We start from the raw sequence: 26875 nt of genomic DNA, 5'->3' as shown, positions 1-26875 counted from the left end.
TGTGTGTCAGACTCTGCCTGTCACACTCTGGCTGTCACACTCTGGGTGCCACACTCTGGCTGTAACACTCCGGGTGCCACACTCTGGGTGTCACACTCCGGGTGCCACACTCTGGGTGTCACACTCCGGGTGTCACTCTCTGTGTGTCACACTCCGGGTGCCACACTCTGGGTGTCACACTCCGGGTGTCACTCTCTGTGTGTCACACTCCGGGTGCCACGCTCTGGGTGTCACACTCTGGGTGTCACACTTCGGGTGTCACTCTCTGTGTGTCACACTCCGGGTGCCACACTCTGGGTGTCACACTCCGGGTGTCACTCTCTGTGTGTCACACTCCGGGTGCCACACTCTGGGTGTCACACTCCGGGTGTCACTCTCTGTGTGTCACACTCTGGGTGTCACCCTCTCAACATCACACTCCGACTGTCACACTCTGGGTGTTACACTCTGGGTGTCACACTCTGGGTGTCACAGTCCAGGTGTCACACTCTGGGTGTCACACTCTGGGTGTCACTCTCTGGGTGTCACACTCTGGGTGTCACACACTGGGTGTCACACTCTGGGTGTCACTCTCTGGGTGTCACTCTCTGGGTGTCACACTCTGGGTGTCACACACTGGGTGTCACACTCTGGGTGTCACTCTCTGGGTGTCACTCTCTGGGTGTCACACTCTGGGTGTCACACTCTGACTGTCCAACTCTGGCTGTCACCCTCTGGGTGTCACAGTCCAGGTGTCACACTCTGGGTGTCACACTCTGGGTGTCACAGTCCAGGTGTCACACTCTGGGTGTCACCCTCCGACTGTCATACTCTGGGTGTCACACTCTGACTGTCCAACTCTGGCTGTCACACTCTGGGTGTCACACTCCGGGTGCCACACTCTGGGTGTCACACTCTGGGTATCACCCTCCGACTGTCATACTCTGGGTGTCACACTCTGGGTGTCACACTCTGGGTGTCACCCTCCGATTGTCATACTCTGGGTGTCACCCTCCGATTGTCATACTCTGGGTGTCACACTCTGGGTGTCACACTCTGGGTGTCACCCTCCGATTGTCATACTCTGGGTGTCACCCTCCGATTGTCATACTCTGGGTGTCACCCTCCGATTGTCATACTCTGGGTGTCACACTCTGGGTGTCACCCTCCGACTGTCATACTCTGGGTGTCACACTCTGGGTGTCACACTCTGGGTGTCACCCTCCGATTGTCATACTCTGGGTGTCACACTCTGGGTGTCACCCTCCGATTGTCATACTCTGGGTGTCACACTCTGGGTGTCACATTCTGGGTGTCACATTCCGGGTGTCACCCTCCGACTGTCACACTCTGGGCGTCACTCTCTGGGTGTCACACTCTGGGTGTCACACTCTGGGTGTCACACTCTGGGTGTCACACTCTGGGTGTCACATTCCGGGTGTCACCCTCCGATTGTCATACTCTGGGTGTCACACTCTGGGTGTCACACTCTGGGTGTCACCCTCCGACTGTCATACTCTGGGTGTCACACTCTGGGTGTCATACTCTGGGTGTCACATTCTGGGTGTCACCCACTGACTGTCACACTCTGGGTGTCACATTCCGGGTGTCACCCTCCGACTGTCACACTCTGGGTGTCACTCTCTGGGTGTCACACTCTGGGTGTCACACTCTGACTGTCCAACTCTGGCTGTCACCCTCTGGGTGTCACAGTCCAGGTGTCACACTCTGGGTGTCACACTCTGGGTGTCACTCTCTGGGTGTCACACTCTGGGTGTCACAGTCTGGGTGTCACTCCCTGGGTGTCACCCTCCGACTGTCATACTCTGGGTGTCACACTCTGGGTGTCACATTCCGGGTGTCACCCTCCGACTGTCACACTCTGGGTGTCACTCTCTGGGTGTCACACTCTGGGTGTCACTCTCTGGGTGTCACACTCTGGGTGTCACACTCTGACTGTCCAACTCTGGCTGTCACACTCTGGGTGTCACTCTCTGGGTGTCACACTCTGGGTGTCACACTCTGAACTGTCCAACTCTGGCTGTCACCCTCTGGGTGTCACAGTCCAGGTGTCACACCCTGTGTGTCACACTCTGGGTGTCACTCTCTGCCTGTCACACTCTGGCTGTCACACTCCCCATGATTTCTTTGTCTGACATCTTCAACATGCCCACACAGAGCTAGTGACCCGGTGTCATTGTTATGGGAGGTCTTGCACTGCCAGGGTGCCATGGTGGCACTGCCAGGCTGGTGGATGCAGTGCCAGGGCGCCAAGGGTTGGGGGACGGAGAGGGCTGAAAGGAGGGGAGTGGGGGGGAAGGTCAGGGCAGCCAGACAAAATGGTGACCTGATCTGCGAGGGCCCTTTCCTGCTGGGAAATGACTCAAGTGTGGTCTCCGGGGCCAAAGAAACCAGCAGAGTGCAGTTGAATAGCAAGGTGTCTGGGTGCTGCAGCCACCGAGGAACACTCCACTAAACAAGCCCAAAACCGGGGTGGGTCATCCTGCTTACCAAGTGCTAATAATATCATCAAGATAGCAGGTAGCGTATGGACAGACTCTGCTGCCTCCGCTGAGCACTGTTATACTGTTATCTGAGATAGCAGACAAGACAACATCAATGCAAATACAACAGCAATGGAGAGCCCAGCCTGGATTCCCCTGACTCTCAACGTCTGCCTCTCAGTTAATGTGGTTAAGGAGTTGGACAATGGAGCTTTGTTCTGATCCCGGGTCCCTTTGGATCTTATAGCAGGGAGGAGGTAGGGTGGGTGAGGGGGGGCCAATCCTTTAAAATGCAAAGGTGAGAAATTGGCCGAGAGACACACACAGACACACAGACAGTCCCAGAGCCCAGAGGGTCACTGACAGGGCTAGCATTGTTTCAAAACGCGCATTCCTTATGGATTTAAATTCCTCCTTCGATGTTATCTGAGCCCAGCTGTCCCAGGACGCCAGAGATAAGGTGCGGCAGCCACAGGATTTGGGAGAGACTTTGGACTCCTGCCCTCTGAGCTGGAACATTAACATCTGATCTTGGATTAGCCCTGCTGGAACAGATCCCAGCGATAGATAGATATAAAAGGACAGCTATTCAGCTCAGTGATTCCCACGGCAAAGGTGTACGGGCTGAGACGAGGCAAGCAGGAGAACTAAAGGCAAAGAGTAACAAAGGAGGGAAGGTAAGAGCAACAGAGAGACAGAGAGAGAGAGAGGGAAGGTGGAAGGGAAGATGTATTTTTTAGGTTGCTGTTCACAATCTCTGGAAGTCTGAAAGCATTAGCAGGCAGCATGGCTAAGATGCCTGCCAGCCAGCTAAGTGCCCAGGGTCCAGGAGGGTGCGCAGCGAAGTGATCTTTGCCTCTGTTTTGACGAGTGGTCTTTGCCGCAAAAGCCAGCCCATTTAGGCACAGCAAGATCCCACAATTATATTAACGATCAGGGACTTTGAAGGGTTGGTTTGATGGAGAAATGTTTTCTCTGAGGATGAGGCTACCCCCCTCACTGCCAATCTCCTGTGCACCCATTCTGCCTCCTGCCTGCCCCGCAGCCCCTGCCCCCACTCCCTGCATCCCCCACCCCACCCCAAAACTGCTCTTCTCCCAGAGGTGACTGCTGTATTTAAACATCTCTGCCCAAAATGAGGGCACCTCCGAGGGAGCGACACCACACCCCCTCACCAGGATTATGTGGGCTCAGCACTCTCTGGAGTTCAGTGTTCAAACTTCCAATGCAGGGACAGAAAAGAAGGGAAGGGTGGGGATAAACAGAGTGGCCGAATGGCCTCCTTCTGCACTGTAAATTCTATGAATAGTCACAGCACTGGAATAGAGAATCACAGAATCCCAATAGTGTGGGAGGAGGGCATTCGGCCCATTGAGTCTGCACCGACTCTGTGAAAAAGCTCCTTACCTAGGTCTATTCCCCCACCCTACCCCCTAACCCTGAACACTAAGTGGCAATTCAGCATGGCCAATCCACCTAACCTGCACTGTTGGACTGTTAGAGGAAACTGGAGCACCCAGAGGAAAACCACGCAGACATGGAGAGAACATACAAACTCCGCACAGTCACCCGAGGCCGGAATCGAACCCGGGTCCCTGGCACTGAGAGGCAGCAGAGTTAACCTCTATGCCAGAGGAGGTTCTTTGGCCAGCCGTGGCTGTGCTAGCTCTCAGAATGATCAACTCAGTTACCCCAACCCCCCTGCGCTTTCCCTGCGACTCTGAAATGATTTAATCTCTCCAGATAGCAATCCCAATTCTCTTTTCAGTTCCTCGATTGAACCTGCCTCCCCCATACTCTCGGGCAGTGTGTTCCTGATCCTCGCCGCTCCCCGGGTGATAAAGTTTCCCCTCGTGCCCCCATTGCATCTTCCACCAATCACCTCAAATCTGGTTCTTGATCATTCCCCCAATGGGAAATGTTTCTCTCTCCATCCCCTCTGTCCAGACCACCCGCACCCACCCACACTCACTGTGATTGTGATCGCCGCGATCAAATCTCCCTCTCCACCTTCTCTTCTCCCAAGGAAAACAGTCCCAGTTTCTTCAATCGATCTCGGTCACTGAAGTTCCTCATCTCGGGAACAATCCTCCTGAATCTTTCTCTGCACCCACTCTCTCTCTCTCTCGCTGATAACTCCACATTCTCCTAAATCTTTCTCTGCATCCTCTCCCTCTCTCTCTCTGATAACTCCACATGCTCCTGAATCTTTCTCTGCACCCTCTCTCTCTCTCTCTCTCTCTGATAACTCCACATGCTCCTGAATCTTCTCTGCACCCTCTCTCTCTCTCTCTCTCTCTGATAACTCCACATCCTCCTGAATCTTTCTCTGCATCCTCTCTCTCTCTGATAACTCCACATCCTCCTGAATCTTTCTCTGCACCCTCTCTCTCTCTCGTTCTGATAATTCCACATCCTCCTGAATCTTTCTCTGTACCCTCTCTCTCTCTCTCTCTCTCTCTCTGATAACTCCACATCCTCCTGAATCTTTCTCTGTACCCTCTCTCTCTCTCTCTCTCTGATAACTCCACATGCTCCTGAATCTTTCTCTGCACCCTCTCTCTCTCTCTCTCTCTGATAACTCCACATCCTCCTGAATCTTCCTCTGTATCCTCTCTCTCTCTCTCTGATAACTCCACATCCTCCTGAATCTTTCTCTGAATCCTCTCTCTCTCTCTCTCTCTGATAACTCCACATGCTCCTGAATCTTTCTCTGTATCCTCTCTCTCTCTCTCTCTCTGATATCTCCACATCCTCCTGAATCTTTCTCTGTACCCTCTCTCTCCCTCTCTCTCTCTGATAACTCCACATCCTCCTGAATCTTTCTCTGTATCCTCTCTCTCTCTCTCTGATAACTCCACATCCTCCTGAATCTTTCTCTGTACCCTCTCTCTCTCTCTCTCTCTCTGATAACTCCACATCCTCCTGAATCTTACTCTGCATCCTCTCTCTCTCTCTCTCTCTCTGATACTCCACATTCTCCTGAATCTTTCTCTGCATCCTCTCACTCTGTGATAACTCCACATCCTCCTGAATCTTTCTCTGCGCTCTCTCTCTCTCTCTCTGATAACTCCACATCCTCCTGAATCTTTCTCTGAACCCTCTCTCTCTGATAACTCCACATCCTCCTGAATCTTACTCTGCATCCTCTCTCTCTCTCTCTCTCTGATACTCCACATCCTCCTGAATCTTTCTCTGCATCCTCTCTCTCTGTGATAACTCCACATCCTCCTGAATCTTTCTCTGCGCTCCCTCTCTCTCTCTCTGATAACTCCACATCCTCCTGAATCTTCCTCTGCATCCTCTCTCTCTGTGATAACTCCTCACCCTCCTGAATCTTTCTCTGTACCCTCTCTCTCTCTCTCTCGCTGATAACTCCACATCCTCCTGAATCTTTCTCTCCACCCTCTCTCTCTCTCTCTGATAACTCAACATCCTCCTGAATCTTTCTCTGAACCCTCTCTCTCTCCCTCTCTCTCTCTCTGATAACTCAACATCCTCCTGAATCTTTCTCTGCACCCTCTCTCTCTCTCTCTGTGATAACTCCACATCTTCCTGAACCTTCCTCTGCACCCTCTCTCTCTCCATGATAACTCCACATCCTCCTGAATCTTTCTCTGTGCCCTCTCTCTCCCTCTCTCTGATAAATCCACATCCGCCTGAATCTTTCTTTGCACCCTCTCTCTCTCTCTGAAATCTCCCCATCCTCCTGAATCTTTCTCTGTACCCTCTCTCTCTCTCTCTCGCTGATAACTCCACATCCTCCTGAATCTTTCTCTGCATCCTCTCTCTCTGTGATAACTCCACATCCTCCTGAATCTTTCTCTGCGCTCTCTCTCTCTCTCTCTGATAACTCCACATCCTCCTGAATCTTTCTCTGTACCCTCTCTCTCTCTCTCTCTCAGATGACTCCACATCCTCCTGAATCTTTCTCTGCACCCTCTCTCTCTCTCTCTGATAATTCCACATCCTCCTGAATCTTTCTCTGCACCCTCTCTCTCTCTCTCTCTGATGACTCCACATCCTCCTGAATCTTTAACAGCACACTCTCTCTCTCTCTAATAACTCCACATTCTCCTGAATCTTTCTCTGTACCCTCTCTCTCTCTCTCTCTGATAACTCCACATCCTCCTGAATCTTTCTCTGCACCCTCTCTCTCTCTCTCTCTGATAACTCCACATCCTCCTGAATCTTTCTCTGCACTCTCTCTCTCGCTCTCTCTCTGATAACTCCACATCCTCCTGAATCTTTCTCTGCGCCCTCTCTCTCTCCCTCTCTGATAACTCCACATCCTCCTGAATCTTTCTCTGCGCCCTCTCTCTCTCTGATAACTCCACATCCTCCTGAATCTTTCTCTGCACCCTCTCTCTCCCTCTCTCTCTCTGATAACTCCACATCCTCCCGAATCTTTCTCTGCACCCTCTCTCTCTCCCTCTCTCTCGCTGATAACTCCACATCCTCCTGAATCTTTCTCTGCACCCTCTCTCTCTCCTTCTCTCTCGCTGATAACTCCACATCCTCCTGAATCTTTCTCTGTACCCCCTCTCTCTCCCTCTCTCTCTCTGATAACTCCACATCCTCCTGAATCTTTCTCTCCGTCCTCTCTCTCTCTCTGATAACTCCACATTCTCCTGAATCGTTCTCTGCACCCTCTCTCTCTCTCTCTCACTGATAACTCCACATCCTCCTGAATCTTTCTCTGCGCCCTCTCTCTCTCTCCCTCTCTGATAACTCCACATCCTCCTGAATCTTTCTCTGCAGCCTCTCTCTCTCTCTCTGATAACTCCACATCCTCCTGAATCTTTCTCTGTACCCTCTCTCTCTCTCTCTGATAACTCCACATCCTCCTGAATCTTTCTCTGTACCCTCTCTCTCTCTCTCTGATAACTCCACATCCTCCTGAATCTTTCTCTGTACCCTCTCTCTCTCTCTCTGATGACGCTACATCCTCCTGAATCTTTCTCTGTGCTCCCTCTCTCTCTCCCTGATTACTCCACATCCTCCTGAATCTTTCTCTGTACCCTCTTTCGCTCTCTCTGATAATTCCACATCCTCCTGAATCTTTCTCTGCATCCTCTCTCTCTCTGATGACGCTACATCCTCCTGAATCTTTCTCTGTGCTCCCTCTCTCTCTCCCTGATTACTCCACATCCTCCTGAATCTTTCTCTGCGCCCTCTGTCTCTCTCTGATAACTCCACATCCTCGTGAATCTTTCTCTCCACCCTCTCTCTCTCTCTGATCACTCCACATCCTCGCGAATCTTTCTCTCCACCCTCTCTCTCTCTCTGATCACTCCACATCCTCCTGAATCTTTCTCTGTACCCTCTCTCTCTCTCTCTCACTGATAACTCCACATCCTCCTGAATCTTTCTCTGCACCCTCTCTCTCTCTCTCTGATAATTCCACATCCTCCTGAATCTTTCTCTGCACCCTCTCTCTCTCTCTCTCTGATGACTCCACATCCTCCTTAATCTTTAACAGCACACTCTCTCTCTCTCTGATAACTCCACATTCTCCTGAATCTTTCTCTGTACCCTCTCTCTCTCTCTCTCTGATAACTCCACATCCTCCTGAATCTTTCTCTGCGCCCTCTCTCTCTCTCTCTCTGATAACTCCACATCCTCCTGAATCTTTCTCTGCACACTCTCTCTCTCGCTCTCTCTCTGATAACTCCACATCCTCCTGAATCTTTCTCTGCGCCCTCTCTCTCTCCCTCTCTGATAACTCCACATCCTCCTGAATCTTTCTCTGCGCCCTCTCTCTCTCTGATAACTCCACATCCTCCTGAATCTTTCTCTGCACCCTCTCTCTCTCTCTCTCTCTCTGATAACTCCACATCCTCCTGAATCTTTCTCTGCACCCTCTCTCTCTCCCTCTCTCTCGCTGATAACTCCACATCCTCCTGAATCTTTCTCTGCACCCTCTCTCTCTCCCTCTCTCTCGCTGATAACTCCACATCTTCCTGAATCTTTCTCTGCACCCTCTCTCTCACTGATAACTCAACATCCTCCTGAATCTTTCTCTGTACCCTACCTCTCTCTCTCGCTGATAACTCCACATCCTCCTGAATCTTTCTCTGCATCCTCTCTCTCTGTGATAACTCCACATCCTCCTGAATCTTTCTCTGCGCTCTCTCTCTCTCTCTCTGATAACTCCACATCCTCCTGAATCTTTCTCTGTACCCTCTCTCTCTCTCTCTCTCTGATGACTCCACATCCTCCTGAATCTTTCTCTGCACCCTCTCTCTCTCTCTCTGATAATTCCACATCCTCCTGAATCTTTCTCTGCACCCTCTCTCTCTCTCTCTCTGATGACTCCACATCCTCCTGAATCTTTAACAGCACACTCTCTCTCTCTCTGATAACTCCACATTCTCCTGAATCTTTCTCTGTACCCTCTCTCTCTCTCTCTCTGATAACTCCACATCCTCCTGAATCTTTCTCTGCGCCCTCTCTCTCTCTCTCTCTCTGATAACTCCACATCCTCCTGAATCTTTCTCTGCACACTCTCTCTCTCGCTCTCTCTCTGATAACTCCACATCCTCCTGAATCATTCTCTGTGCCCTCTCTCTCTCCCTCTCTGATAACTCCACATCCTCCTGAATCTTTCTCTGCGCCCTCTCTCTCTCTGATAACTCCACATCCTCCTGAATCTTTCTCTGCACCCTCTCTCTCTCTCTCTCTCTCTGATAACTCCACATCCTCCCGAATCTTTCTCTGCACCCTCTCACTCTCCCTCTCTCTCGCTGATAACTCCACATCCTCCTGAATCTTTCTCTGCACCCTCTCTCTCTCCCTCTCTCTCGCTGATAACTCCACATCCTCCTGAATCTTTCTCTCCGTCCTCTCTCTCTCTCTGATAACTCCACATTCTCCTGAATCGTTCTCTGCACCCTCTCTCTCTCTCTCTCACTGATAACTCCACATCCTCCTGAATCTTTCTCTGCGCCCTCTCTCTCTCTCTCTCTCTGATAACTCCACACCCTCCTGAATCTTTCTCTGCGCCCTCTCTCTCTCTCCCTCTCTGATAACTCCACATCCTCCTGAATCTTTCTCTGCAGCCTCTCTCTCTCTCTCTGATAACTCCACATCCTCCTGAATCTTTCTCTGTACCCTCTCTCTCTCTCTCTGATAACTCCACATCCTCCTGAATCTTTCTCTGTACCCTCTCTCTCTCTCTCTGATAACTCCACATCCTCCTGAATCTTTCTCTGTACCCTCTCTCTCTCTCTCTGATGACGCTACATCCTCCTGAATCTTTCTCTGTGCTCCCTCTCTCTCTCCCTGATTACTCCACATCCTCCTGAATCTTTCTCTGTACCCTCTTTCGCTCTCTCTGATAATTCCACATCCTCCTGAATCTTTCTCTGCATCCTCTCTCTCTCTGATGACGCTACATCCTCCTGAATCTTTCTCTGTGCTCCCTCTCTCTCTCCCTGATTACTCCACATCCTCCTGAATCTTTCTCTGCGCCCTCTGTCTCTCTCTGATAACTCCACATCCTCGTGAATCTTTCTCTCCACCCTCTCTCTCTCTCTGATCACTCCACATCCTCGTGAATCTTTCTCTCCACCCTCTCTCTCTCTCTGATCACTCCACATCCTCCTGAATCTTTCTCTGCACACTCTCTCTCTCTCTCTCTGATAACTCCACATCCTCCTGAATCTTTCTCTGCGCCCTCTGTCTCTCTCTGATAACTCCACATCCTCGTGAATCTTTCTCTCCACCCTCTCTCTCTCTCTGATCACTCCACATCCTCGTGAATCTTTCTCTCCACCCTCTCTCTCTCTCTGATCACTCCACATCCTCCTGAATCTTCCTCTCCACCCTCTCTCTCTCTCTCTCTCTCTGATAACTCCAGATCCTCCTGAATCTTTCTCTGCACCCTCTCTCTCTCTCACTGATAACTCCACATCCTCCTGAATCTTTCTCTGTACCCTACCTCTCTCTCTCTCTGATGACTCCACATTCTCCTGAATCTTTCTCTGCATCCTCTCTCTCTGTGATAACTCCACATCCTCCTGAATCTTTCTCTGCGCTCTCTCTCTCTCTCTCTGATAACTCCACATCCTCCTGAATCTTTCTCTGTACCCTCTCTCTCTCTCTCTCTCTGATGACTCCACATCCTCCTGAATCTTTCTCTGCACCCTCTCTCTCTCTCTCTGATAATTCCACATCCTCCTGAATCTTTCTCTGCACCCTCTCTCTCTCTCTCTCTGATGACTCCACATCCTCCTGAATCTTTAACAGCACACTCTCTCTCTCTCTCTCTGATAACTCCACATCCTCCTGAATCTTTCTCTGCACCCTCTCTCTCTCTCTCTGATAATTCCACATCCTCCTGAATCTTTCTCTGCACCCTCTCTCTCTCTCTCTCTGATGACTCCACATCCTCCTGAATCCTTAACAGCACACTCTCTCTCTCTCTGATAACTCCACATCCTCCTGAATCTTTCTCTGCGCCCTCTCTCTCTCTCTCTCTCTGATAACTCCACATCCTCCTGAATCTTTCTCTGCACACTCTCTCTCTCGCTCTCTCTCTGATAACTCCACATCCTCCTGAATCTTTCTCTGCGCCCTCTCTCTCTCCCTCTCTGATAACTCCACATCCTCCTGAATCTTTCTCTGCGCCCTCTCTCTCTCTGATAACTCCACATCCTCCTGAATCTTTCTCTGCACCCTCTCTCTCTCTCTCTCTCTCTGATAACTCCACATCCTCCCGAATCTTTCTCTGCACCCTCTCTCTCTCCCTCTCTCTCGCTGATAACTCCACATCCTCCTGAATCTTTCTCTGCACCCTCTCTCTCTCTCACTGATAACTCCACATCCTCCTGAATCTTTCTCTGTACCCTACCTCTCTCTCTCGCTGATAACTCCACATCCTCCTGAATCTTTCTCTGCATCCTCTCTCTCTGTGATAACTCCACATCCTCCTGAATCTTTCTCTGCACCCTCTCTCTCTCTCTCTCTCTCTCTGATAACTCCACATCCTCCTGAATCTTTCTCTGCGCCCTCTCTCTCTCTCTCTCTGATAACTCCACATCCTCCTGAATCTTTCTCTGTACCCTCCCTCTCTCTCTCTGATAACTCCACATCCTCCTGAATCTTTCTCTGTACCCTCTCTCTCTCTCTGATATCTCCACATCCTCCTGAATCTTTCTCTGTACCCTCTCTCTCTCTCTCTCTCTCTGATAACTCCACATCCTCCTGAATCTTTCTCTGCACCCTCTCTCTCTCTCTCTCTGATAACTCCACATCCTCCTGAATCTTTCTCTGCGCCCTCTCTCTCTCTCTCTCTGATAACTCCACATCCTCCTGAATCTTTCTCTGTACCCTCCCTCTCTCTCTCTGATAACTCCACATCCTCCTGAATCTTTCTCTGTACCCTCTCTCTCTCTCTGATAACTCCACATCCTCCTGAAGGTCCGATACCCAGAACTGGATACAATGCTGCAGTCGAGATTGAATCAGTGAAGGGGCAAGAACAAGGAGAGAGAGAGAAGGAAGGAGAGAGAAGAGAGAGGAAAAAAAGGTTCCAGAGAAAGCAGTGATTGAGCAAATCCATTCTGCTGGGCAATTTTCAGTTTCAGCAATGCTTTGGGAGTCAGAATCATGTGACAGGGAGATGAATGGGACAACAGGAGTGGGAACATTGTGTACAGCGCTTCCGACACCCAGTAACCGCAGAGTGAAGGCGATCAGATTATCCGCTTGATAAGTGTCAGCGTTGCTTCAATGAAGATAATAACAAATAAAAAAAACGCACACACAGCCCACACGGAACGCCAAGGGGCAGAATTGGAACAGGATTGGGGTAGGTGGGGGGGGGGGGGGGGGGGGGGGGGTGGGGGGGGAGTGTGGGCGGAGGAACTGTCACAACTTGTTCGTCAGCCCTCAGTAACCCTGGCTCGGTTCTATAAAAGGGGACTTGCCCAAGTACAGCCACATCACTGAGGCACAGAGGCTGCAATCCCACAGAGACAGAGACAGAGTAACGGCACTGTTTGTCTTCTCAAACAGGCTGTGAGTAATTCCCCAACTCTAATTGTCGTTTACGGATTGAATGTGGCTCTTTTGTATATTTATTTAATTTGTCCTTTTCCTCTTCCCCCGCAGTTCCACCGCAGAAACCATGAAGACTTTCGCTACTATTCTCACTGTGTTCCTGATAGTGGGTAAGTGTCTGTAATCTCTTCCCCCAGCTCGGAACTTTCTGTTTAAAATAAATTATCCCGGCATAATCCCAGTTCCAGTTTCTAACTACATGTTGATTTTGATTCCTTTTACCAATCACCTTAAATTCAGACTCTGTTCGTTGATGTGAAGTGAAATGATTGCATGATTTTTTTTCCTTCCACTAGCCCTGTGTAATAATGATAATCTTTACTGTCACAAGTCGGCTTACATTAACACTGCAATGAAGATACTGTGAAAAGCCCCTAGTCGCCACATTCTGGCGCCTGTTCGGGTACACTGAGGGAGAATGCACTATGTTAAATTATCTAATAGCAGGTCTTTGGAAATTGGAAATGCAGGGGTCATAGGACCATAGAATCCAGACATTTCAGAAGCAGGCCATGGTGCCCATCCAGTGTGCAAGGACCCTCTGAAGGAGCACCCTACCTCGGCCCATTCCCCTGCCGCATCCCCACAACCCAGTAACCCCATCTCATCTTTGAACACAAAGGGAAAATTATTATGGTCAATCCACCTAACTTGCACATATTTCGAATGTGGGCGGAAACCGGAGCACCCAGAGGAATCTCACACAGACACGGGGAGAAAGTGCAAACTCCACACAGTCACCCAAGGCACAAATTGAACGTGGGACCCTGGAGCTGTGAGGCAGCAGTGCAAACCACAGTGCCACTGTGCTGCCTCCTTGCTATCCATTCAGAACATCATAAATAGAACTGGCAGGAAGATATCCCAACCCCCCACCCCATCTCTCTGCCGAATTAGAATATACACAGTTGAGGGTTTGAAGTGTTTCACAACCAGCAATCGAGCAAGGTCTCCCCTTCAGTTCTGTGTTAGGGAGCTCACTCCTGTCTTCGGTTCTGTGTTAGGGAGCTCACTCCTGTATTAGGGAGCTCACTCCTGTCTTCGGTTCTGTGTTAGGGAGCTCACTCCTGTATTAGGGAGCTCAGTCCTGTATTAGGTTCTGTGTTAGGGAGCTCACTCCTGTATTAGGGAGCTCAGTCCTGTATCAGGTTCTGTGTTAGGGAGCTCACTCCTGTGTTAGGTTCTGTGTTAGGGAGCTCACTCCTGTGTTAGGTTCTGTGTTAGGGAGCTCACTCCTGCATTAGGTTCTGTGTTCAGGAGCTCACTCCTGCGTTAGGTTCTGTGTTAGGGAGCTCACTCCTGTGTTAGGTTCTGTGTTAGGGTGCTCACTCCTGCGTTAGGTTCTGTGTTCAGGAGCTCACTCCTGCGTTAGGTTCTGTGTTAGGGAGCTCACTCCTGCGTTAGGTTCTGTGTTAGGGAGCTCATTCCTGCGTTAGGTTCTGTGTTAGGGAGCTCACTCCTGTGTTAGGGAGCTCAGTCCTGTGTCAGGTTCTGTGTTAGGGAGCTCACTCCTGTGTTAGGTTCTGTGTTAGGGAGCTCACTCCTGCGTTAGGTTCTGTGTTAGGGAGCTCACTCCTGCGTTAGGTTCTGTGTACAGGAGCTCACTCCAGTGTTAGGTTCTGTGTTCAGGAGCTCACTCCAGTGTTAGGTTCTGTGTTCAGGAGCTCACTGCTGCGTTAGGTTCTGTGTTAGGGAGCTCACTCCTGCGTTAGGTTCTGTGTTAGGGAGCTCATTCCTGCGTTAGGTTCTGTGTTAGGGTGCTCACTCCTGCATTAGGTTCTGTGTTCAGGAGCTCACTCCTGTGTTAGGTTCTGTGTTCAGGAGCTCACTGCTGCGTTAGGTTCTGTGTTAGGGAGCTCACTCCTGCGTTAGTTCTGTGTTAGGGAGCTCACTGCTGCGTTAGGTTCTGTGTTAGGGAGCTCACTCCTGCATTAGGTTCTGTGTTAGGGTGCTCACTCCTGTGTTAGGTTCTGTGTTCAGGAGCTCACTCCTGCATTAGGTTCTGTGTTCAGGAGCTCACTCCTGTGTCAGGTTCTGTGTTAGGGAGCTCACTGCTGCGTTAGGTCCTGTGTTAGGGAGCTCACTGCTGCGTTAGGTCCTGTGTTAGGGAGCTCACTCCTGCGTTAGGTTCTGTGTTAGGGAGCTCACTCCAGCGTTAGGTTCTGTGTTAGGGTGCTCACTCCTGTGTTAGGTTCTGTGTTCAGGAGCTCACTCCTGCATTAGGTTCTGTGTTCAGGAGCTCACTCCTGTGTCAGGTTCTGTGTTAGGGAGCTCACTGCTGCGTTAGGTTCTGTGTTAGGGTGCTCACTCCTGCATTAGGTTCTGTGTTCAGGAGCTCACTCCTGCATTAGGTTCTGTGTTAGGGAGCTCACTCCTGCGTTAGGTCCTGTGTTAGGGAGCTCACTCCTGCATTAGGTTCTGTGTTAGGGAGCTCACTCCTGCGTTAGGTTCTGTGTTACAGAGCTCACTGCTGCGTTAGGTTCTGTGTTAGGGAGCTCACTGCTGCGTTAGGTTCTGTGTTAGGGAGCTCACTCCAGCGTTAGGTTCTGTGTTAGGGAGCTCACTGCTGCGTTAGGTTCTGTGTTAGGGAGCTCACTCCTGCATTAGGTTCTGTGTTACAGAGCTCACTCCTGCGTTAGGTTCTGTGTTAGGGAGCTCACACCTGCGTTAGGTTCTGTGTTAGGGAGCTCACTCCTATGTTAGGTTCTGTGTTACAGAGCTCACTCCTGCGTTAGGTTCTGTGTTAGGGAGCTCACTGCTGCGTTAGGTTCTGTGTTAGGGAGCTCACTCCTGCGTTAGGTTCTGTGTTACAGAGCTCACTCCTGCGTTAGGTTCTGTGTTAGGGAGCTCACACCTGCGTTAGGTTCTGTGTTAGGGAGCTCACTCCTATGTTAGGTTCTGTGTTAGGGAGCTCACTCCTGCATTAGGTTCTGTGTTAGGGAGCTCACTCCTGCGTTAGGTTCTGTGTTAGGGAGCTCACTCCTGCGTTAGGTTCTGTGTTAGGGAGCTCACTCCTGCGTTAGGTTCTGTGTTAGGGAGCTCACTCCTGCATTAGGTTCTGTGTTACCGAGCTGACTCCTGTCTTCAGTTCTGTGTTAGGGAGCTCACTCCTGCGTTAGTTCTGTGTTAGGGAGCTCACTCCTGCGTTAGGTTCTGTGTTAGGGAGCTCACTGCTGCGTTAGGTTCTGTGTTAGGGAGCTCACTCCTGCGTTAGGTTCTGTGTTACAGAGCTCACTCCTGCGTTAGGTTCTGTGTTAGGGAGCTCACACCTGCGTTAGGTTCTGTGTTAGGGAGCTCACTCCTATGTTAGGTTCTGTGTTAGGGAGCTCACTCCTGCATTAGGTTCTGTGTTAGGGAGCTCACTCCTGCGTTAGGTTCTGTGTTAGGGAGCTCACTCCTGCGTTAGGTTCTGTGTTAGGGAGCTCACTCCTGCGTTAGGTTCTGTGTTAGGGAGCTCACTCCTGCATTAGGTTCTGTGTTACCGAGCTGACTCCTGTCTTCAGTTCTGTGTTAGGGAGCTCACTCCTGCGTTAGTTCTGTGTTAGGGAGCTCACTCCTGCATTAGGTTCTGTGTTAGGGAGCTCACTCCTGCGTTAGGTTCTGTGTTAGGGAGCTCACTCCTGCGTTAGGTTCTGTGTTAGGGAGCTCACTCCTGCGTTAGGTTCTGTGTTAGGGAGCTCACTCCTGCGTTAGGTTCTGTGTTAGGGAGCTCACTCCTGCGTTAGGTTCTGTGTTAGGGAGCTCACTCCTGCGTTAGGTTCTGTGTTACCGAGCTGACTCCTGTCTTCAGTTCTGTGTTAGGGAGCTCACTCCTGCATTAGGTTCTGTGTTAGGGAGCTCACTCCTGCGTTAGGTTCTGTGTTCAGGAGCTCACTCCTGCGTTAGTTCTGTGTTAGGGAGCTCACTCCTGCATTAGGTTCTGTGTTAGGGAGCTCACTCCTGCGTTAGGTTCTGTGTTACCGAGCTGACTCCTGTCTTCAGTTCTGTGTTAGGGAGCTCACTCCTGCGTTAGTTCTGTGTTAGGGAGCTCATCCCTGTGTCAGGTTCGTATTAGGGAGCTCAGGATATTTCAGGATACTTCACTGGCACAAATTTGTCCCGAAACCACATAAGAATGTATTAGGAACCGATGACCAAAATCATAGATTTTAAGTAGCATCTTAAAGGGGCACAGAGTGAAAGAGAGACAGAGAGACTGAGAGGTGGAGAGGTTTAGGGAGGGGATTCCAGAGCTTAGGGCTCCAGACAGCTGAACACGCAGTCGCCAAAGATGGAGCAATGGGAATTGGGGGATCTTCAAGGGGCCGGAAATGGAGGAGCGCAGAGATCTTGGAGGGTTCTTATCATAGAATTTACAGTGCAGAAAGAGGCCACTTGGCCCATCGACCCTGCACCGGCCCTGGGAAAGAGCACCCTACCTAAGCCCACACCTCCACCCTATCCCCAAAGCCCAGCAACCCCTCCCAACCTTTTTGGACACTAAGGGAAATTTAGCATGGCCAGTCCACCTAACTTGCACAACTTTTTTTTTTTTTTTATAAATTTAGATTAGCCAATTATTTTTTTCCAATTAAGGGGCAATTTAGCGTGGCCAATCCACCTACTTTGCACATTTTTGGGTTGTGGGGGCGAAACCCACGCAGACACGGGGAGAACGTGCAAACTCCACACGGACAGTGACCCAGAGCCGGGATCGAACCTGGGACCTCAAACTTGCACATCTTTGGACTGTGGGAGGAAACCGGAGCACCCAGAGGAAACCCACACAGTCACGGGGAGAAAGTGCAAACTTTGCAGTGTCCCAAGCCGGAAATTGAACCTGGGACCCTGGAGCTGTGAAGCAACTGTGCTAACCACTGTGCTACCATGCACCCCTGGTTGTAGGAGCTAGAGGAGGTTATAGATGTGGAGGGATGTAGGGGATCTAGGAGGTTGCAGAGATAGGGAGGGTTATTGTTGCACTAGGAGATTACAGAGATAGGGGGGGATTTGAAGGGCTGGAGGAGGTTGTGGAGATAGGGAGGGTTGTAGGGGCTCTAGGAGGTTACAGAAATAGGAAGCGTTGTCGGGGCTGAAGGAGATTACAGAGATGGGGAGAGTTATAGGGTCTGGATGAGTTTATAGAGATGAGAAGTGTTGTAGGGGTTGGAGGAAGTGACAGAGATAGGGAGGGTTGTATGAGCTGGAGGAAAATCATGTCTCACCAATTTGATTGAGTTTTTTGAAGAGGTAACCAAGAAGGTAGATGAGGGCAGTGCAGTCGACGTTGTCTACATGGACTTTATTAAGACCTTTGGCAATTGGCTTGATGACAGAAGACGAAGGGCGGTTGCAGAAGATTGTTTTTCAAACTGGAGGCCTGTGACCAGTGGTGTGCCTCAGGGATCAGTGCTGGGTTCACTGTTATTTGTTGTTTATATTAATGATTTGGATGAGAATTTAGGAGGCACAGTAAGTAATTTTCAAGGAGCCATCAATATTGGTGGCACAGTGGACAGTGGAGAAGGTTACCTCGGATTGCAATGGTATCTTGATCAATGGGCCGATGAATGGCAGATGGAGTTTAATTTAGATAAATGTGAGGTGATCCATTTTGGTAGATTGAATCGGGGCAGGACCTACTCAGTTAATGGTGGGTAGTTGGGAAAGTTACAGAACAAAGAGATCCAGGGGTACAGGTTCTTAGCTCCTTGAAAGTGGAGTCGCAGGTGGACAGGATGGTGAAGAAGGCATTCGGCATGCTTGGTTTCATTGGTCAGAACATTGAATACAGGAGTTGGGACATCTTGCTGAAGTTGTAGAAGACTCTAGTAAGGCCATATTTGGAATACTATGTACAGTTCTGGTCACCCTATTATAGAAAGGATATTATTAACTAGAAAGAGCGCAGAAAAGGTTTACTAGGATGCTACCAGAACTTAATGGTTTGAGTTATAGGGAGAGGTTGGATAGACTGGGAGTTTTTTTCCCTGGAGCGTAGGAGACTTAGTATTGGTCTTCTAGAGGTCTATTAAATAATGAGAGGCATAGATAAGGTAGATAGTCAACATCTTTTCCCAAAGGTAGGGTTCCTAAAACTAGAGGGTATAGGTTTAAGGTAAGAGTGGAGAGATACAAAATGGTCAAAGAGGGGCAATTGTTTCACACAGTGGGTGGTGAGTGTCTGGAACGAGCTTCCTGAGGCGTTAGTCCTATAATCCTCTCTATCTCTGTAACCTCCTCCAGCCGCTACAACCCTCTCTATCTCTGTAACCTCCTCCAGCCGCTACAACCCTCTCTATCTCTGTGACCTCCTCCTACCCCTAGGTTCCCCCCTGGGGCAGCAGGGTAACAGAGTGGGTAGCACTGTTGCTTCATAGGTCCAGGGTCCCAGGTTCGATTCCTGGCTTGGGTTATACTGTGTGTGGAGTCTGCACATTCTCCTCATGTCTGCGCGGGTTTCCTCCGGGTGCTCCAGTTTCCTCCCACAAGTCCTGAAAGACGTGCTGCTAGGTAATTTGGACATTCTGAATTCTCCCTCTGTGTACCCGAACAGGCGCCGGAATGTGGCGACTTGGGGCTTTTCACAGTAACTTCATTGCAGCGATAATGTAAGCCTACTTGTGACAATAAAGATTATTATTATTCCTCCCCATCTCTGTGACCTCCTCCAGCCCTAACATTACTGATTATCTCTATAACCTCCTCCAACCCCTACATCCCCTCCCTATCTCTAAAGCCGTCTCCATCCACTACAACCCTCTCCATCTCTGTAACCACTTCCAGCCCCTACAACCCTCCTTATCTCTGTATCTCCTCCATCCCTGACAACACTCACTATCTCTGTAACCTCATCAAGCCCCTACAACCCTCCCTAACTCTGTAACCTCTTCCAGACACTACATTCTTCCCTAGCTCTGTAACCTCCTTCAGCTCCTACAACCCTCCCAATCTCAAAAAACCCCTCCAGCTTAATTCCCCACTCGATTGGACACTTGCTTGCAAAAGGGCAGCCGATGATTTAACCAGCATTCCTGTTCCCCCAGGTGCCCAGGCTACTTCATTGGAGCCAACTGCACACAGGGCAAGATGGGAAGCGGCGATTGAGAAATACTGGACCTTCACCACTGGCCTGGCCCAATCAACAGAGGGGCTGATGAAGCAAATCCGGAGCGCAGAGCTGGACAAACAACTCGAGTGAGTACACAACACACAGTGAATGTCCGGGGTCCAGTGAAAGACAATGCAGGGTGAACAATTACACAAAAAGGCAGATTGGCACTCCTATCACACCTTCCACCAGTTCAAAGTGCGACACAGCCAATGAGACACTTTCAGTGAAGTCACTGTCCTCATGTATGAATGGTGGCTGACAAGTGTGCACAGCAACCATTTTCAGCCATGACCCAGATCATCTTTTTTATTGCTAACACCAGGTTAAAGTCCAACAGGTTTGTTTCGAATCACTAGCTTTCGGAGCGCTGCTCCTTCCTCAGATGAAGCAGCGCTCTGAAAGCTCGTGTTTGAAACAAACCTGTTGGACTTTAACCTGGTGTTGTAAGACTTCTTACTGTGCTCACCCCAGTGTAACGCCGGCATCTCCACATCATTTTTATTGATAATGCTGCTTCAGGGATAAACCTGGGCCACAGGAAACTGGGCAGAATGAAATCCCTGGAATTCAAACAGTAGGAGAGGGATTTATACCCGCCAGGGAATAGGGACTTTCAATTTAATTTCTCAGACGTAATACAATAGATCCGACAGTGCAGCACTCCCTCAGTACTGACCCCCTGACAGTGCAGCACTCCCTCAGCACTGACCCTCTGATAGTGCAGCACTCCCTCAGCACTGACCCTCTGACAGTGCAGCCCTCCCTCAGTACTGACCCTCTGACAGTGCAGCACTCCATCAGTACTGACCCTCTGACAGTGCAGCACTCCCTCAGCACTGACCCTCTGACAGTGCATGTTTCCATCAGTACTGACCCACTGACAGTGCAGCACTCCCTCAGTACTGACCCTCTGACAGTGCAGCACTCCCTCAGTACTGACCCTCCAACAGTGCAGCACTCCCTCAGTACTGACCCTCTGACAGTGCGGCACTCCCTCAGTGCTGACCCACTGACAGTGCAGCACTCCCTCAGTACTGACACCCTGACAGTGCAGCACTCCCTCAGTACTGACCCTCTGACAGTGCAGCACTCCCTCAGTACTGACCCTCTGACAGTGCAGCGCTCCCTCAGTACTAACCCTCTGACAGTGCAGCGCTCCCTCAGTACTGACCCTCTGACAGTGCAGCACACCCTCGGTACTGACCCTCTGACAGTGCAGCACACCCTCAGTCCTCTTGCCAGGACTGTCTGTCTGGACTAAGGGCTGCAAGACACTCTGACTTGCGTACCAGATGTGCAACTGATGGCATTCAAGTGAAAGTCACAGGAGAATGAGTCAGGTGAACATATGGCACTGGAATTTCAGAAGAATGAACATTACTGGATTTGGCTGTATTATGCCTGAGTTTAAATCCCATTAAGAAAGCAGACGACCTAGTCTGTTGTCACACTGATGCTGTGCACACATTGATCCTTCATTCCAACAGTTGACTGTGAAACGTTTTGGGATGAGTTGACATGGTCAAAGGCAACCGAAGTCCAGAACCCTGTTTCTTAAACTGAGCCCTTGGAGCTACTTGGCCTTGTGTTTGTCCCCCTTAGTAGGAATTCTGGATTGACCGATGCTGTGAGCTAGCTCACTCATGTTTTTCACCAGGTTAATGGGCGCGTGGTACAAACCAATGGCATTTGTCATTGATTTTGTCTCTTTTCCTTCCCAGGTCACTGATCTCAAACTGCCTGACCGAGCTCAATAACTCCGCCTCCGGTCTGGGTGCCCAGCTGGGGCCCTACACTGACCGTTTCAACTCTGACCTGGAGGAGGCTAGCGAGCGCCTGAAGCAAGACCTCACTGCGATGCGCTCCATGGTGATGACCTACCACGATGAGCTCAACCTGATGGTCAATCAAAATGTGGATGATGTGCACCGCACTATGGCCCTCTACCTGCGCAAGTACCGCAAGAGGCTGAACCGGGACCAGGCCACCATCAGGAACAAGTTTCAGGAGTACTCGGAGATGCTGAGGAGCAAGAAAGAACGCACTCTGAGTGACCTCCAAGCCATGGTGGCTCCCTACACCAGCTCAGTGAGTGACAAGGTCCAGGAGCACTTCCAGAACATTCAGCAGTCTCTGGCTCAGCATGCAGTGGAGGTGAGATCCAAGGCAGAGGCGTTGCAGGGCCATATCTCGGAGAATGCCGATGACCTCCGACATTCCCTGCGCCAGAAGATGAAGGAGATCAGTGCCTGGTTCGAGAGCGAGGCCCAGCAGATCTCTGAGCGCTTCACTGGCGTCCTGAATTACCTTCAGCGACAAGTGGCCAGTGCCGAGAGTGCTGAGACAACTCAGGAGGAGAATGTCTAATCGTAAACCGTTAACCTCTCACCTCTCCTTCAGCTGCTGTGTGGCAATCCCAGCATCCTTTGCTTCCCTCACAGCCCCGCTCAGACTCTGCCCATGATTTTCACAGTGTTGTACGCAGTGGAAATACACTTCACTCTCCCTCTTCAAACACACATCAACCTTTATCCTTCTTGCATGATCCCCCACCAAGATTCAATCATAGCGCCTTTCTGGGTGCAGGATCCTGCTCATGAATATTTTCACCATGATCAGTCCACTTTAAGGTACATGCTTAAGACAAACAATATTAAACGTCCGAGGGCAAGAAAATTTCCCCCCCCCCCCCCCGCTCATTCAGTGTTAACGATACCGTAACAAGAGCGGGAAGAATCCCTCTCCCTGCATGTTAACATTGTAGCAGCAGCGGGAAGATTTCCCCCTCATTGTGTGTTATCGACATCGTAACAACAGCGGGGAAGTTTCCCCCTCGCTGCGTGTTAACTATATCATAACAACAGCCGGAAGATTTTCACCTTGCTGCATGTTAACGACATCATAGTAACACCAGCAGGAAGATTTCCACCTCGCTGCATGCTGACAACATCATAAGCACAGTGGGAAGATTTCCCCCTCACTTTTTATCAGTGATTTCTGTGTGAATGTGTTTACGATGTTGTTACTGTGAGTGAAATGTTTCTGACAATATGTCGTATCTGCGGAGATCCTGCCTCAACGTTAACTGAACAGGGTAGAAGGCTGCACTTCCCCTTTTGAAGATCAAATTGATTAACTGTGTTGAAATCATCTTGTTCTGGATGCTTTCTATATATCAATATTCTGTAACCTTGCTGTAACACTGCTCTGTCGAGGTTAGCGGGATCTCAATACTGTTTATGCTCACTTGACTAACTCAATAAAGAAACTTTTTTCCAACACTGTTTTCTCCCAGTCTTCCTGCCATTCACAAATTGCACATTCTGAATGAGACAGAATCCAAAACCTCAGACAGGTATCAATGCTGCATCCAGGTGTAAAGTGGGCTCTGTTTTATACTCAACACCTACAGAGCTGAAGCTGGGCTAGAATCAATGAGGGAGGTGCTGGCGAATCAGTTCAGGCCTCGCTCTGACATGGATAAGTGCAAAACCAGTGAGAAGGGAGATACGTGCTCTGGTCCAGAACACGACAATCAGCTCAAAAATTTACTTTGTGGGCCTCCAGCTTCTAAAAAAAAACCACAGGACATCTCAAAGCAATTTACAGCCAATTTTTTCAAAGTATAGTCACAGTTGTAACAGAAAAAATGTTACAATTTGCACAGGGGAAGATCTCAGAAAGAGCAATGTGACAAGTTAGTGCAATCCTTCAATACTGACCCTCTGCCAGTACAGCACTTCCTCAGTATTGACCCTCTAAACAGTGCAGCACTCCCTCAGGACTGATCCTCTGACAGTGCAGCACTCCCTCAGGACTGATCCTCTGACAGTGCAGCATTCCCTCAGCGCTGACCCTCTAAACAGTGCAGCACTCCCTCAGTACTGACCCCCTGACAGTGCAGCACTCCTGCAATACTGACCATCCGACAGTGCAGCACTCCCTCAGTACTGACCCTCTGACAGTGCAACATTCCCTCAGTACTGACCCTCTGACAGTGCAGCACTCCCTCAGTGCTGACCCTCTGACAGTGCAGCACTCCCTCAGTACTGACCCCCTGACAGTGCAACACTCCCTCAGTACTGACCCTCTGACGGAGCAGCACTCCCTCAGTACTGACCCTCTGACAATGCAGCAATCCCTCAATACTGACTCTGAAAGTGCAGCACTCCCTCAGTACTGACCCTCTGACGGAGCAGCACTCCCTCAGTACTGACCCTCTGACAATGCAGCAATCCCTCAATACTGACTCTGACAGTACAGCACTCCCTCAGTACTGTCCACATGATGGTGCAGCACCCCCTCAGTACTGACTCTCTGACAGTGCAGCATTCCCTCAGTACTGACCCTCTGACAGTGCAACACTCCCTCAGTACTGACCCTCTGACAGTGCAACACTCACTCAGTACTGACCCTCTGACGGTATAGCACTCCTCAGTACTGACCCTCTGACAATGCAGCACTCCCTCAATACTGACTCTCTGACAGTGCAGCACTCCCTCAGTACTGACCCTCTGACAATGCAGCACTCCCTCAATACTGACTCTCTGACAGTGCAGCACTCCCTCAGTACTGACCCTCTGACAGTACAGTGAGACACTCCCTCAGTACTGACCCTCTGACAGTGCAACACTCCCTCAGTACTGGACCTCTGATAGTGCAGCGCTCCCTCAGTACTGACCCTCTGACAGTGCAGCACTCTCTCAGCACTGACCATCTGACAGTGCAGCACTCCCTCAGTACTGACCCTCTGACAGTGCAGCACTCCCTCAGTACTGACCCTCTGACAATGCAGCACTCACTCAGTACTGACCCTCTGACAGTGCAGCACTCCCTCAGTACTGACCCTCTGACAGTGCAGCACTCCCTCAGTACTGACCCTCTGACAGTGCAGCACTCCCTCAGTACTGACCCTCTGACAGTGCAGCGTTGCCTCAGTTCTGACCCTCTGACAGTGCAGCACTCCCTCAGTACTGACCCTCTGACAGTGCAGCACTCCCTCAGTACTGACCCTCTGACAGTGCAGCACTCCCTCAGTACTGACCCTCTGACAGTGCAGCACTCCCTCAGTACTAACCCTCTGACAGTGCAGCGCTCCCTCAATACTGACCCTCTGACAGAACAAGACACCCTCAGTACTGACCCTCTGACAGTGCATCGCTCCCTCAATACTGACCCTCTGACAGAGCACGACACCCTCAGTACTGACTCTCTGACAGTGCAGCGTTGCCTCAGTTCTGACCCTCAGACAGTGCAGCACTCCCTCAGTACTGACCCTCTGACAGTGCAGCAATCCCTCAATACTGACTCTGAAAGTGCAGCACTCCCTCAGTACTGACCCTCTGACAATGCAGCAATCCCTCAATACTGACTCTGAAAGTGCAGCACTCCCTCAGTACTGACCCTCTGGCAGTACAGCACTCCCTCAGTACTGTCCACATGATGGTGCAGCACTCCCTCAGTACTGACCCTCTGACAGTGCAACACTCACTCAGTACTGACCCTCTGACGGTGCAGCATTCCCTCAGTACTGACCCTCTGACAGTGCAGCACTCCCTCAGTACTGACCATCTGACAATGCAGCACTCCCTCAGTACTGACCCTCTGACAGTACAGTGAGACACTCCCTCAGTACTGACCCTCTGACAGTGCAGCGCCACACAAAAACTGGCTCCTGGCAGAACAATAAAATTCTTTGGAAAGAAGCTTGCCGCCTGCACCCGCCGAAATGAACTTGTTAGCCGTGAATCGCAATTATTCTGCAACAACCAATTTCAACCCGTAGGTGGAGTAAAACTGGAAGAAAACCAAGCTGATCTCTGCTTGTGCACTGCTTTGGGAGAAAGGAAGTTAGATAGTGTTGAAGATTTGTGGTATACTGTGCACATGAATGTCCGTTCATAGAGAAAGCAGATGGAAGTTTTTGTCACCATGGGACACTGAAACGATTGGCTGAACACTGCGAATTCAGGGATGCATTGAATGATACCCTCTTGGATAGACTAGTCTGTGGGTTGAGAGTGGGCAAATTGAGAAGCAGTGGTTAATCGAAAGCAACCTGACTTTGAAGAAAGCCTTGGCAGTTGCTGTGTACATGGAATTATCAGCGAAAGAAACTCAACAGTTGAGTTCAAACACAAGATTTTACAGGATTCCATACTTTCAGAAAGCACATGGCAGGTGGGTTAGCAAATTAAAAATGTTTGTGATTGATGTGTCGATGGCAGCGTGGATTAGAAATTGGCTGAGAGATAGGCATCACAGGGTAGGTAGAGATGGGCATTTCCCAGACTGGAGATTAATTGAAAGTGGTGTTTTATATAAATAATTTTGAGATTGGTGTTAAAAATCTTTATTCTGCCTGGCTTAGTATCATCTGCAAATTTAGTGAATTGTGGGAATAATGCTGAGTGACTTTAGAGGGACATTGACAAGTTGGCCAAATGGTCAGACACCTGGTAGATGAATTTTGACGCAGAGAAATGTGAGGTAATGCATTTTGGGAGAAGGAAGATGGAGAAACTACAGGCGCAATGGCACATTGAGGGGAGTACAGGACCAGAGGGACCGCGGGGTTCAAGGACATAATTCTCTGAACGTGGCCAGGTAAGTCGAAACAGTTGTTCAGAAGGCTGATAGGTCCTTGGGTTTATAAATAGAAGCATAGAGTATAAAAGCAAGGAAGTGATGCTCCACCTTTACAAAGCATAGGATACCTACAGTGCAGAAAGAGGCCATTCAGCTCATCGAGTCTCCACCGACCCTCTGAAGGAGCACACTTGCTAGGCCCACTCTCCCACCCCATCCCCATAAACCCACCTAACCATTGGACACTAAGGGACCAGTGAACACTAAGGGGCAATTTAGCATAGCCAATCCTACACACCTTTGGACCTTAGGAGGAAACCAGGGCACCCTGAGGAAACCCACACAGACATGGGAGAACTTGGAGACTCGACACAGTCACCCGAGGTCTGAAACAAGCCCGGGTCCCGAGCGCTGTGAGGTAGCAGTGCTAACCCATGGGCCACTGTGCCAGACCCCATTTGCAGTATTGTGGTCAGTTTTGGGCACCTTATTTAAGGAAGGATGTTAACGCCCTGGATAAAGTGCCGAGGAGATGTACTGGAATAATACCAGGAATGAGAAATTTAAATACAAGGGAAGACTAGAGAAATTGGGCGTGTTCTCCTCAGATGCAGAGGAAATTAAGAGGTGGCCAAATGGAGGTATT

The 26875-nt window shown here is 50.1% G+C and overlaps 1 protein-coding gene across 3 annotated transcripts in view; it reads left to right on the top strand.

The window, feature by feature from the left end:
* The window catches only part of LOC119974468 (apolipoprotein Eb-like), a 141607-nt gene extending 118685 nt beyond the window's left edge, over window positions 1-22922 (top strand). The window contains exons 1-4 of one of the 3 annotated variants that reach the window (XM_038813383.1): window positions 3009-3160; window positions 12600-12658; window positions 19574-19724; window positions 21363-22922. In XM_038813383.1, the coding sequence (XP_038669311.1) occupies window positions 12616-12658; window positions 19574-19724; window positions 21363-22008 (840 nt within the window). In that variant the 5' untranslated portion in view covers window positions 3009-3160; window positions 12600-12615 and the 3' untranslated portion in view covers window positions 22009-22922. Of the gene's footprint in view, window positions 1-3008; window positions 3161-12360; window positions 12507-12599; window positions 12659-19573; window positions 19725-21362 lie in introns of those variants that run through there. The other 2 variants (XM_038813382.1, XM_038813381.1) reach the window with 2 other exon arrangements.
* The last annotated feature ends 3953 nt before the right edge of the window (window positions 22923-26875 follow it).

Source organism: Scyliorhinus canicula, chromosome 12 (assembly GCF_902713615.1).
Source record: "Scyliorhinus canicula chromosome 12, sScyCan1.1, whole genome shotgun sequence".
In the NCBI taxonomy this organism is placed as follows: domain Eukaryota; kingdom Metazoa; phylum Chordata; class Chondrichthyes; order Carcharhiniformes; family Scyliorhinidae; genus Scyliorhinus; species Scyliorhinus canicula.
This window is presented reverse-complemented; position numbering and strand designations above follow the sequence as displayed.